At 33.3% G+C, this 14831-nt stretch overlaps 1 protein-coding gene across 1 annotated transcript; it reads left to right on the top strand.

Moving 5' to 3' along the window:
- Positions 1–11880: 11880 nt before the first annotated feature.
- Positions 11881–12821, top strand: LOC111382036. The gene is made up of 2 exons (XM_023005897.1): positions 11881–12075; positions 12147–12821. Exons 1-2 carry the CDS (start codon positions 11881–11883, stop codon positions 12819–12821), a joined length of 870 nt encoding a protein of 289 aa, XP_022861665.1.
- Positions 12822–14831: the final 2010 nt, after the last annotated feature.

The following is a 14831-nucleotide window of genomic DNA, read 5'->3' as shown; positions in this document are numbered from 1 at the left end:
AAGGGACTTGTGCTTTCTTCAGACATTTGTACTATTCTTGAGAAGTCTCTTAGTGAAATCGAGCAATATCTACGTGTAGATGCTCAACGGGTGAGTAGGCTATTAAGCTGAACATCCGGGCCTTCGTGGTGAAAAATCTCATGTGTTCATCTTTATTTTTTGTTATTTTGTTTAAGTCTCTCAATATTTGATTCTAAGACCAACAAGTGGTATCAGAGATATAGAAAATCGTTCGATTAAGTTTTTTCTTTTTCGAAAATTGTTTTTGTTGAAACCCCAAGTGTTTTCGATTTTAACTTTTTCTCTTGGTGCTTCTCAACTGCGATTTAGTAAAATAAATGTTTGATTCAATCTTTGATTGAATCTTGAAATACTGAAAGTTTCCTTTGAATTTTTTTTTGTAAATCAACGGATCTTGAATAATTTCTAAGTGAAAAACCCTAATTTTTGTGGATCTAAAAAACTTGGTGTTCTTTGAGTCTACAAACTAATTTTGACTCGTGACTCGCTACTGAGTTGGTGTGGTGATTTTAACTCGTCCTGAGTGCTGGTGAGTCGTGTTGACTCATTCCCAGTTTGTTGGTGTTGAGTGCTGAGTTCTGCTGAGTCATTGTGACTCGTGGTGTCTTGGTCACATTCCTCAAATTTTCTTACTGCTTCTGTATCTCCCAGTGTAATCTTTTACTGAAACCCTAAGGGTGTTTAGTTCTGGTATAATCCTTTCATACTTATAACCTGTGCTTAGTAAGGTATACTGTTTCTTGTGAAGGTTTGATGTGGTTATTAAGATAATTGATCTACCACAACTTACCTTTGTCCAAGATCTCCTGCGAGGATCTGGGAATCAGAGGGAGTTGTGGATACACGGATCATCAGCCCTTAAACCTGTTAGATTGGACATTAGATATTTTTTATATTCCTGCTTTAATTGATCACTTTGCTTTTATATAGTATTCTTGAATCATTTCAATTTTATAAGTACATCCTGTAATGTGTGCGATATTTTATTATAGAAAAGTGTTTCTTGATCTGCAACATTTTGTCCTATCTTGAAAATTTCACGTCTTACAACTCTGTTATATCAATTCAATCTGTTATACTTAGTGTATTGCATAATCTTATTTTTTGTGGATTTATCTATTAATTATGACTACTACACATAAGTTTGAAGTACAAGTCTGGAAGGGGACTGGGGATTTTAATCTTTGGTGTCAAAAGATAAGGGCTCCGTTGTTACAGCAGAGGTGTGCTGGTGCCTTAACTGGGACATGGGGTACTGAAATCAGTGCCTATAGGAGACAAGAACTGGATGAAATTGCCTGGAGCACAATCTTTTTGCATTTGTCAGATAATATAATTAGAACTGTTGGGGAAACCACTACTACTGCAGCACTATGGACCAAATTAGAATCCATATACTTAACTAAGACAATGCCAAACAAGTGCTACCTTTTGAGGCAATTTTACAATTTTAGATTTGATACCTCTTCCACTTTAGAAGAAAATATTGATAAATTCACAAAACTGATTCAAGATCTAAGTAACTATGATGAAGAGCTATCAGATGATCAACAAGCTGTAAATGCCTTAGGTGATAAATATAGGGAGATCAAAAATGCCCTAGAATATGGGAGAGATGCTCTCATTGTTGACATTATTGTCTCAGCTTTAAGAAATAGAGAGCTTGAACTGAAAACTAAGATAAAACATTCTAAATTTGGGGAAGGCCTAAATATCAAAGAAAAATTCATTCCTACTAAGAAGAAAAATCAGTGTAATTCAATTCCCAAAAAGGGAGAAGACCCCAAATTTAGAAATCAGAATAAGAGTCAATCGAAATCTAAAACTCAAACTAGGAAGTGCTACTAATGCGACAAAATCGGTCATCTTATAAAAGACTGTTTTAAAAGGACGTCTGATATAAAAGCTAAACCAAATCCTGATGGCTCTGCAGCTATTGTCTGCAACAATGATTCTGAAGTACAAGGAGTAGTTTTTGTGACTTCAACAAATAGAAACCCCAAGGAGTGGGTTCTTGATTCAAGATGTTCCTTTCATATGTGTCATGTGAAGGAGTGGTTTACTGAATTTGATGGGCTTAATGGTGGTCAAGTTCAGATGGGAAATGATATGACCTGTAAAATTGAGGAAATTAGTATAGTTAGTCTCTTACTTGAAAATAGCCATGTTCTTGAGCTTCCGTTGACCAGATATGTTCCTGAACTCCAAAGGAATCTTATCTCTTTAAGAGAATTGGAAAATAAATATGAAATCAAGATCTATAAAGGATTCACTAAACTAAGTCTAGATTCAAAAGAGATAATTTCTTCCTCAACAGTGAATGGGATCTATACACTCCATGCTGAACCATTAGTTGGAAAACTATCTGTTGTTACTAATTCCCAAAATGATAAGACTATAATATGGCATAAAAGGCCGGGTCGTGCTAGTGAATAGGGATTGATGATTCTCAACAAGCTTGGATGCTTTGGTAAAGATAAGATTAAAAGTTTAAAATTTTGTGAAAATTGTGTCATTGCAAAACAAAATAGATTACCATTTAAAACTGGTATTCATAAATCCATATCTACACTTGACTACCAGCATCAGTTTGTACTTTAAGTGGATTTAGATTTTACCTATTGATTGTGGATGATTATTCAAGGAAAATCTGGACATTCCTTCTAAAAACCAAATTTGACACTTTCCAAAATTTTAAGCAATGAAAGTTGATGATTGAGAATCAGACAAACAAAAGGATAAAAGCTCTTAGAACAGACAATGGACTTGAATTTTGTAATACCAAATTTGATATTTTTTGTAAAGAATCTGGTATCTTAAGACATAGAACCACTACCTATACCCCTCAGCAAAATAGTGTTGCTGAGAGGATGTAATGAACTTTGCTTGAAAAAGTTAGATACATGCTGTTGAGCTCTGGTCTTCCTAAGGTTTTTTGGGGGTGAAGCCCTGAAAACTGCAACCTATCTGATAAATAGGATTCCATCAAGTGTCATTGACTTTAAAATCCCTAAAGTATTGTGGTCAGGAAAATATCCAGACTACTCTAAACTTAAAGTGTTTGGCTGTGCTGCCTAATCTCACCAGAATGAAGGGAAATTAGAACCCAAATCCTTAAAATGCATTTTCTTTGGTTATGGTGAAGAATCTAAGGGGTATAGACTTTGAGTAAGGGAACAAAATGAATTTAAAGTCATAATAAGTAGAAATGTCATCTTCAATGAAGATGTGTTCCCTTGTAATGATTCTAAAAATCAGAATCAATCTGAATCTGTTATTGTAAAGGAAACCCTTCTTGAAAGAAATCACTCTGATGAGCCCAATGATACTCTTGAGGTGGAGTCCTCACAATCTAAAGTAGATCAACCTTTATCTGAATCTGAAAACGATAACCAGACCCTTATTCCTTCAGATTATCAGTTAACTAGAGGTAGGGCCAAAAGAAATAGAATTCCTTCCACTAGAATTAATACTGATGAGTTTGTTACCTTCTATTCTGAAATGGAATCTACTAATTCTAAACCAACAACCTTTGAAGAAGCTATTAACTGTAGAGAATCCAAGTTATGGATGGAAGCTATGAGAGAATAAATGAACTCTTTAACCAAAAACAAAACCTGGATTCTGGTTAATAAACCTAAAGATCAAAGGGTTGTTGATTGTAAGTGGATTTATAAAATAAGAGAAGGAGATCCTATAGTTGGGGGAAAGAGATACAAGGCTAGATTAGTAGCAAAAGGGTTTACATAGAGGGAATGAATAGATTATAATAAAAAAATTTCACCTGTTGCAAAATATACTTCCATTAGAATATTGCTTGCCTTGTCTGCTCATTTTAATTAGGAATTAGATCAACTTGATGTCAAAACTGCCTTCATAAATGGAGATCTTGATTAAACAATTTATATGAATCAACCAAAAGGTTTTGAACAGAATACCAAACCTGAAAAAGTTTGCCTTTTGCCTCTATCTGAATTTGAAAATGAGAACCAACCCTTATTCCTTCAGATTATCAACTAACTAGAGATAGGGCCAGGAGAAATAGGATTCCTTCCACTAGAATTAATTCTGATGAGTTTGTTACCTTCTATTCTAAAATGAATTTAATAATTCTTAACCAACAACCTTTGAAGAAGCTGTTAACTGTAGAGAATCCAAGTTATGGATGGAGGCTATGAAAGAAGAAATGAACTCTTTAACCAAAAACAAAACCTGGATTCTGGTTAATAAACCTAAAGATCAAAGGGTTGTTGATTGTAAGTGGATTTATAAAATAAGAGAAGGAGATCCTATAGTTGGGGGAAAGAGATACAAGGCTAGATTAGTAGCAAAAGGGTTTACATAGAGGGAATGAATAGATTATAATAAAAAAATTTCACCTGTTGCAAAATATACTTCCATTAGAATATTGCTTGCCTTGTCTGCTCATTTTAATTAGGAATTAGATCAACTTGATGTCAAAACTGCCTTCATAAATGGAGATCTTGATTAAACAATTTATATGAATCAACCAAAAGGTTTTGAACAGAATACCAAACCTGAAAAAGTTTGCCTTTTGAAAAAATCGCTTTATGGTCTAAAACAAGCACCTAGGCAATGGTATAAGATATTTAATTCATATGTTCAAAATCTGGGTTTTTATAAAAGCAATTTTGACTCATGTCTGTATTTTAAAGATTCTTGTGGGCTAAATTTTTTCTATTTGCTTTTATATGTTGATGATATGCTTCTGGCTTCCCACAATAAATCTAAAGTTGATTTAGTTAAATCAAAACTTATGGCAGAATTTGAAATAAAAGACTTAGGTCAAGCAAAAAGAATCTTAGGAATGGAGATAATAAGATACAAAAATAATTGTGTGCTCTATGTGAACCAAACTACCTATGTGAAAAAGATTCTTGAAAAATTTTCTATGTCTGAATGTAAACTTGTATCTTTACTTATTACAAACCACTTTAAGTTGTCAAATGAACAATCCTTCAAAACTGATGAAGAATTTGATAGGATGAAGAAAGTACCTTATGCTAATGTTGTAGGTTCAATCATGTATCTTATGATATGTACCAAACTTGATCTGACACACGGAATCAGTATATTGAGTAGATATATGGCCAATCCTGGTGAAACTCATTGGCTTGCTATGAAATGGATGTTTAGATATTTAAAGGGATCAATTGACTTAGGTCTAAAATTTGGATATTGTAATGAAGGGATAATTTTAAAAGGCTACTGTGATTCTGATTTTGCAGGTGATCTTGATAAAAGGAGATCTACTTCTTCTTATGTCTTTACTTTGTGTAATGATTGTGTAAGTTGGAAATCCCAATTACAGAAACTTGTAGTCCTGTCTTCAACAGAGGCTAAATATATAGCAGCCTGTGATGCTGTGAAAGAAGGATTGTGGTTTAGGGGTCTATTAACTGAAATTGGTTTTAATATTGAATCTGTTAATGTGTTTACAGATAATCAAAGTGCTATGCACTTGAGTAAAAACCCTGTGTATCATGATAGAACCAAACATGTTGATATTAAATTTGATTTTGTGAGAGATATGGTTGAATCAGGGATAATAAAACTGATCAAGATTCCTACTGATTATAATCCATCTGATGTTGGCAGTAAAATCTTGCCTTTAAATAAGTTTAGGAATTGCCTAATAATTTTGAATATTGTTTAAAGACAGTAGAAGGTATGATCATTATTTCTTTTTGTTTTCTAACTTCCTTTTTTAACTTTGCAGGTACTTTAGAGAAAATGAAACTTGTTAGTTGTGTTTGATTCCACTAGAATGGTTCAATGAATAGTTCAGTAAGGTGGAGTTGTTGGACATGGGCTGGTGCTTTACTATTAGTTGGACTCCAGCAATTGTTGATGGACTGGACGTTTCTTTGGGCCTCAAGTTAACCCGGTTCTTAAGACCCAAGATAAAAATGTGTTTTTGGTTAACACGTTTATGACTTCTCGTTGCCATTAATTCTAACCGTTCATCCGATTAAGCCTCATCCGTTGGATCAGTGTGTTTTTGATGGAATATATCTATCTGCCTCTCTCTCTCCACGACGCTTGAGTTAGTCATCTCTTGAACTTTCTAGGGTTCATCCGTTCTTGAGGGTTTTCTGTTCTCTCATACTTAGCGTATTTTTTCTCTGAAAATCTCTGAGTGTAGATTGTGAGATGTTAGTGTGTGCAATCTCTGGGGAAATAGATTGTTAGTTTTGATCTGTATTTTGGAAGAGAGATGTGAGAGAAAAATTGAAGGGACTTGTGCTCTCTTCAGACATTTGTACTATTCTTGAGAAATTTTTTAGTGAAATCGAGCAATATCTATATGTAGATACTCAACGGGTCAGTAGGCTATTAAGTTGAACATACGGTTCTTTGTGGCGAAAAATCTCCTGCGTTCATCTTTATTTTCTGTTATTTTGTTTTAAATCTCTCAATATTCGATTCTGAGACCAACAATCTTTAATATCAATCTTTAAAAGGAATAATACCATAAGCTCAATCTTATTTATGTCCCAATTGCTCTTCAACTTCTTGTCACTTGTAGGAAAACACCACCTCTTGACGACACTTGCTCTCTTTAGATTCATTCAAGTTGAGAACTTAGTTTTAATGATTTTAATTAAGAATTTAATCCTTTTAAGACACTTTCATAATCATCTTCATATTAATACTATCATAGTGAACATGCCCCAAAATTTTATGTTTTGATTTGCAGGTCTTTCTTGTAGCTAGATAATTGTACGAAGAATTGAAAGTGACGCGAAAGGATGTCGAATATCCAATTGATGCCATTTCCAAGTGTTCTTCATCCCTCAATCCCCTTTCTTGATTGGAATATTCATTGTTTGCTTTTGTTAAATACCTATTTATTCTCGAAATTGTTAAATTCATGTGTATATTTTATTTTATTGTAAATAAGGAATTTATGGTAGTGGTTTTAATTATTATTTTTGTTTTCATTTGAGTAATTAGATTCTTCGTAAGTTGTGTGTGTGTTTTAGCATCAATATACTCCTAGACAAGTCTACTTTAACTTAGAGCTTGTTTGGTACAGCTTGTAAGCTAATTAAAATTAATTTTTTTATCGTTATTTCACTATTCTAGCCATCATTTTTGAATTCTTCTCTCACGAGTGGGACCCACTTTATCTTTAACGATCAAAAAATCAATTATCAAAATCTCCACCAAACAAGCATTTAATTTATTACTCATTTTATTGCATAAATAGATTTAACGACTAATGTAAAAAAAATTTTATACATGTAAAGTAATATATAAAAATATAATATTGCATGTAGTAATTTTAAAAAAATAGATAGAAAACGACAACGTACAATGAATGTTGCTAAAACATCAACATTAACGCATACAGAACGTTGCTAAAAATTCAACGGCAATGCACCCAAAACGTTGCTAAAAATATCAATGACAACGTGTAGTGAATGTTTTTAAAATGTTAATGACAACTTTTAATAAATGTTACTAAAATCAAAGGCAACATGCAATGAATGTTGTTAAAAAGTTAATGGCAGCGCACATTAAACGTTACTAAAATTCAATGGCAACGAACAATGAACATTTCAGTATTGAAAGACCCTACAGCAATATCGCATCCCACAAAAATAAGTAACTTTATCACTTACCTAAATGCTTCCTTTAAATTTTTGCTTATTAATTATTGAAAGTTGAGAAGGAAAAGGCCAAATTGCTACAGGAATTGAATCATACATGAAAGAGAATGGTGTAACCGAAGAAGAGGCTACGGATAAATTTTTTGAAATGGCTACTAATGCATGGAAGGATATCAATGAAGAGTGTCTTTGGTCAACTTCCTCTTCTAGAGAAATTTTAATGCGAATTCTTAAACTTGAACGCATTATCAATGTCAATTAGAAAGGCAATGAAGATGGATATACACAACCACAAAAAGTTCTCAAACCACACATCATTGCTTTGTTTATTGATCCCATTGAGATCTAAATGGATCAAGTTAGGGATAATTTGATATCAGAAAATCTTAATTGTTTTTTTGTTCCATTTATATCTTTCATAGAGAAAATGTAAAATAAAATCTTTGAGTAAGATGTTCAAGTTACTCAATCTCTGAGTATATTATGTTTACAAACACGAATTCAGCATCAAAACATCTTGGTTCGTTCATGAAGTACTAAATACTTAATATCAGGCACTAGGCATCAACAATGAAATTGTCAAATAATCTTGTTCATGTTATATAGATAACTTATTATCTAGTATTATTAGTTAGAAAATTCAACATTATCATTATTGCGAAATAATCCTGTGTGAGTTATATAGAGTTAAAAGTAAGCTCATATATTGGCTATTGATATTTTGCTGAATGCTTCTTAAACAAATAATAAAGCAAAGGGAGCCTAAAATACTTTGCTGCACTCATTTCTATTTCTTGTAGTCGCTTATCTATATAAAAAAGCATCCTCAAATGAGCACATTCTTTACTACCCAAGGTTAGAAATTAGATGGAAGAACGAAATATCTAATCATCACAATTAATTAACGAAAATATTGATGGTCATAAGAATAATAGCAGTGTAGCAGATGATTTTATGGTTTTTTAAATTGATCATATATAATAACTATTGTTGTGGTTTTTGGATTGGAAAAAAGTGATGTGCTAGCAAAATATATAACATGAAGTAATTTTCTGATGACAAATTTCTCTCTCTTTTAGCACACCTCTAATGTCTTTTTTACTTCTTTGATGGTGTTGGGAAATATGATGCCAATATGATTGAAAGAGCAACAAATGATAGGATTATTAGACGCTATTTATAGAAAATCTAGAAAGCACAAAAATATCAATTCAACTAGACAACGTAGAATATTTTTATATCTTTAGCCTATAGCATTCCAAATCTCGTAATAGCAATACTGTTGACATTATTATAGTATTTCCTCGGCAGCCATCTATATAAGGAATCTACAGGTGTACAACTATGTCATTATAATAGATGTTTCAAAATTTTAATCCCTCCATCACATGTTCGAGTCAAATACGATGGCTGGCCACTCGAATTTGACTATTTAAAATTTGGATTTTGCTAAATGTTCATAATAAATGTACATAAAGGATGACATAATGTGATGTGGAAGAAAAATATTGGTTGAAAAAGTTGATTGTATTTTAAACAGACAAATGATAGAGTGCTACATGATATTATGGACACCCCTATGTATATGCTTATGTACATGTAGCACAACTCTTAAAATTTTATAATTTCATGTAAATAAAACAAAATAGTAATGTTTCAGGAAATTTGCACTGTGGGTTATTTGTCATTTCAAAAGTACCCACGGTTTTATCGAATTTTTTGAAGTATATACATCTTCAACCTTTCAGAAATAGGCACACAAGTCTGTTGAAAGCTAGTGGTAGAGAACCACTCAATATGAAACAACTTGTAAGAGGAAATAATATTTTGCTCAATCTCAAAACAAATTATTTTACAACTCTACCGTGTATTTTCCACTTTCCTAACAATTCCAAATGCTTCAATCTACAACTTTTTATAGGTTTCAAATGACTTCTAGAATATCTCAAATATATTCACCTCATAAATTTAATACTTTGAATTGATTCATACATGCATCTTATGAACATAAAAAATTGTGTAGTCAAAAGAAACATTTAATTTTTTAAATCATATTCAATTTCCAATATCCACTCTGACACATAATTTCCTGCAAAGTCCAAGTGAGGCTCTCAACTTTGTTAATGTATTGACTTTGAGAGGCTTTGTGAAAATATCTGCCACTTGATCATCAGTCTTCACATATTTCATATGGATCTTCTCATTGGAAATACAATCTCTAATGAAATGAAGAGGCATTTTCAAGAATGGCCAATTTTAGGGGTGTGAGTTTGAAAAGTGTCCTATTTTGATAATCCTTGCAAAAATGTCCAATTTCTATATCGAATTGTCTACTTTACCCTCATGAAAAGATTAATTAATTTTATATCAATTTGACACAATTTTTTAGAAGAGCAAATAGCTTCTATGAGAAGCCACAATAATGTTGTTATTACCTAAGTGAGTCCACTTGCCTACGTTTTTAATTAGATTTTAATCAATTATTCTAGAACAAATGAAGAAGAAGCAGAAATTCCATTAACACATACAAAGAAGTATATGATTCTAACTTCAAAGAAATTATTTTATTTCATGTGAAGAAATATACTGTCGTCGAAATTTGAAGTTAATTAGGTTCTCATCATTTCTTGATTGAATGTATATTTCTTTGAACTCTTTTTTTTTTTTTATAAGTTGTATTTAGTAGTTGTTAGATATGTTCAAATCTCAATTTTTTGATAAGGTATTTTTTCCCTTCAATGGACGAAATTATCCAAACACTGAGTATATATTTTTTGTACCATTCATCTTAAATAACTTAGTTAGATATTATACTTCTGTATTTAGAATATCATTTATGGTGGAATAAATTCTTACAAAAATGGTGATTGAAGTTGAAGAAGATGATAAATGCATGAAATCACATCATTTCATTCTCCGTGACACGTTTTAAATGTCGATAATGATAATATAAATGTCATTCACGACATTTATAAACATCGAGATGATATTTATACTATCATTCTCGACACTGTCAAATGTTGACAATAACATTAAAAACTTAACTAAATTGAGAAAATTTCGTGTATAGCGTTTCACATATTGCATGCAGGTAGCATTTTTGTTTTTCGTTTTCGTTAGTGGCTGACAGTATTGTTGTTTATGACATGCAGATATGGGAGATGTTAAGAGATTTGTTGTCTCGTATGATGGTAGATTCATCAACATGGACGACGAGTGGAAATGGTTAGGGAATCGAACAACATCAATTGTTGTTCGACATGATATTACATATGAAGAGCTTGTACATAAATTATTCGAGAAGCTGAATGTTGACAGAATAAAGTTCCGAATTTAATTGAAATTTACAGTTCCGAACATGAATATACCCCCTGCTGATGTAGCCGACGATGAGGATTTACAATGGTTTATGTCTGTTCACACAGAAGCGGCGTTGTGTGTAATTGCAGATGAATATAATGCTGGAGAGCACGAACTGTATGTCGGCATTAAGCCTTTGTCACCAATAGAAGATGCATTGTGTGGACGTGACGAAGTCGGTGTGTGCGAACTACAAAAGCCACGAATGATTGATAATACGGATGAAGGTTTAGGTGAAGGTAATTTGTTTTTTCAAAATGCAATTGAGTCGATTGATGAAGAGGACATTGTGAAGAATCAGATATTCTTTAGCAAGCAATAGTTATACACAAAGCTTCAACTTAAAGCTTTGAAAGAGAAGTTTCATTTCAAGCTTAAAAAGTCGAATCTTAGATCTCTTACTGTGTGTTATGTCGATACTACATGTCATTGACTAGTGCGAGCTTCTAAGATAAAAACTTCATAAATATTTAAGATTCAAGAGTACATACCTGAGCACACATGTTCTCTAGACATTCGATGAAATGCACAAATTCACGCAACGAGTGCAGTAATTGGGCATCACATAATACGAAAGTTAGACAATGCAAACCAATCATAGGTTCCTGCGGGTATTATTAGGGATATGGAACATGATTTTGGTGTACGGATTACCTACAACAAAGCGTGGAGGGCTAAAGAGAAGGGACTTCGATTTCTTCGTGGTACACCCGAAGAAAGTTTTCAGAAATTGCCATCATACAGTCACATGTTAACCGAGAAAAATCCAAAAACTATTGCACACATTGAACTCGACTCGAATAACAGGTTCTTGTATTTCTTCTTAGCATTCAGGCCTAGTGTACGTGATTTTTGAGAGTACATGAGGTTAGTAATTTGTGTTGATGAAAGTCATTTGAAGGGCCAATATAAGGAAACACTACTAGTAGCTGCAACACAAGATGCTAACCTACAAATGTATCCTCCTGCTTGGAGTGTTGTCGATGGGGAAACAAATGCATCATGGTATTGGTTCTTTGTGAAGTTGAAAGATGTCATTGATAATTCAAACCAACTAGTGTTTGTGTCGGACAGGAAGAAGAGTATTAAGCGGACAATTATGAGGTTGTTCCCACTTTCTCACCACAGTGCCTGCATTTGGCATATCGAGAAAATCTTATTGCTAAGTATAGCAGTAGCAATGTCATATTCTTGTTCAAGTGGGCAGTGCCAGCATATCGCATATCGAAATTTGATCTGTTAATGACAGAGATAAGAACCATTCGACCATCAATGACATCTTACTTGGAACGCGCAGGTATATCCACCTGGTCATGGGCAAATTTTGTTGGTAATCGGTACAACATTATGACGAATAACATTGCGGAGTCACTAAATTCAGTCCTAAGGCGACAACAAAGTTTTCCTATAACCTCGTTGGTCGAAAATATTACATCATCGATACAACGATGGTTCTACGAGAGAAAAAGCGCATCCACGAAATATAGTACAACTGTGACACCAAAAATTGACGATGAATTGAGAAAATCATTCAACGCCAGTGCAACTTTATTAGTACGAAATTTGGACGAACTCTTTTTTAAGGTAGGTGTAGCTACCGAACTTTGTACTATCAACCTTATAGGTAACACATGTTCATGTCGAGAGTTTCAGATGCGACAAATCTCATATTCACATGCATCCCGAGCTACTTACGCAAAAGAAAAATCATTGTATGAATTGTGTTCCTCTTACTACACCACCGAATGTTGGCGAGCTGCGTACAACGAAGTTCTTTACCCCGTTGACCGAGAGTCAGATTAGGTTGTTCCTCAGTTTATTCGCTCCGTCGAAGTTTTACCCCTGAATATACTTAGAGCACCAAGTCAACCTCATACCCAACGTCAACGGTCAAGAACTTAAAGGTCGACTTTGACATAAAAATGCGGTCGATGTGGGGGTTTTGGACATAACAGGCAAAAATGTCAGAATTCGACACCTTTAAGTGACACGTATACTTGAATGACATTATGTATTCCAATCGTCAAATTCCCTGATAATATGGATTATCAATGTTTTGAATATATTTTTTGGTATTACTTAATTTCTATCTTAGTTGTTCATCTCCTGTTTTGAATGTTGTTGAATATATTTTTGACTTTTACTTCTTCCTATTTCTTTCTTTGTTCTCTCTTCATAGCACTTATTTGCAATTGCTTATTTTAAAATTAAATTTGTAATACATTCTGAATCCTTTATATGGATTCATCCCATTTTTTGTAATTTTTCTCTTATATTATCTTTGTCGTTCAAAATTTTATAGCGCACAAACAGAAAAATTCGTATGGGCATTTCACTAAATACAAACAATACTTACTTTTAGAATGTCGTAATGGATACAAACAAGAAAGCTCAGATTTGGGATATAACTACAAACAAGGGAAATGGTGATCACATATATTCTTATGAGCATTTCATTACGATATCATTTCGTCCATCATATAAGTGAACAATCATATATCTTATTCATCATTGGGATTTTCTTAATCGTTGTAAACATAATGTGGTAATGGATATAAAAGCAACCCATAAATAACTCATTCTCCTAAGTCATTGGAGCAGAGAAAATGGTAATTACAACAAAAGAAAGCCATAACTCCAATGCATGTCGCAGACAACTATTATACAAAATGGTGATCACCCCAAAAAATATCCATCACCTATATGGATTCTATAGCACTAGTGTATGTACGTAAACATTTCACTTACGATGATTACATCTTCTGCATATCCTCCACCACAGACAAAGAGGACATATCACTGTGATACTCCTCGTCGGAGTTTATGATGATCACATCTTCATTTTCGATGGGAACTGCTCAAACATTTTCATCCAACAACACATGATGTGCTTTCTGTTGGACCTCTACTGGGACGATCTCAAGATGAACTTAAATTGGTTCAATTTCGTCAATTAGATTCGGAAAAGGAATGGGTTGAAGGCAAACCCTACGATGGCGGTTCGAAGGTTGACGAACATATGGAACAAAGGCATTGCTTTCATCGTCCGAGTCCGAGTCTATGATGATCGGGTTGTCCACGGATGACCCGGGGAGGTCGAAAGTGATAGTAAATCAATAAAAGGATTATGTTGAGTTGATGAAGACATAATCAATGGAAAAACTAACTAGTGCTATGAATTTGTTAAATTCCTGTCTATGCATGTTCAAGTCCAGCCTTTTATAGTGGAGAAACACTTGTCTGTTGAATGCATGAGAAGATATCTCACCAACCAATATGGTTGAAGTCATTCATGGTGATTATTTTATAACTTTTTTTCACATTAATATGGTTGAGAATGTACTTGTGCTTGGCATACCAATTTAATTGCTATAGTAATTATAAATCTGCTTGCTACAATTTTTGCAGTTAATACTCCAATTGGTTGCCTTCACTCTTCATTAGAATTGGTTTGATCATATTTATCTTGACATTTGGCGCTGTTCTCGACATTTGGAACATCATTATCGGCATTAAATAGTTGTTAATCTCGACACTTGACATTACGGTTGTCTAGAACGACACTTGAACCAAAAGAGGAGATTTCTCTACATTTCAACGATTTTCTGACGTTTGATATGTCGTTCTCGACATTACATAGCTGTGAATCTCGACGCTTGATATTTCATTTGTCTAGAATGACAGTTCGAGAACATATTACATACCACCATATAAATCAAAATATGCAAACCATTGTGTAAACCAAAATACATATTACGTACCACCACATAAACCAAAATACAAGTTATATACCACCACATAAAGCAAAATACA

Source organism: Olea europaea, unplaced genomic scaffold, assembly GCF_002742605.1.
Source record: "Olea europaea var. sylvestris unplaced genomic scaffold, O_europaea_v1 scaffold2420, whole genome shotgun sequence".
Classification (NCBI taxonomy): domain Eukaryota; kingdom Viridiplantae; phylum Streptophyta; class Magnoliopsida; order Lamiales; family Oleaceae; genus Olea; species Olea europaea.
This window is presented reverse-complemented; position numbering and strand designations above follow the sequence as displayed.

Bases quoted from the DNA above. Each gene is read 5' to 3' on its own strand.
- LOC111382036 (XM_023005897.1), top strand. From the start codon at position 11,881: ATGAGGTTAGTAATTTGTGTTGATGAAAGTCATTTGAAGGGCCAATAT. The intron at 12,076-12,146 runs GTGTTTGTGTCG...TTCTCACCACAG, and splicing joins TTGATAATTCAAACCAACTA to TGCCTGCATTTGGCATATCG.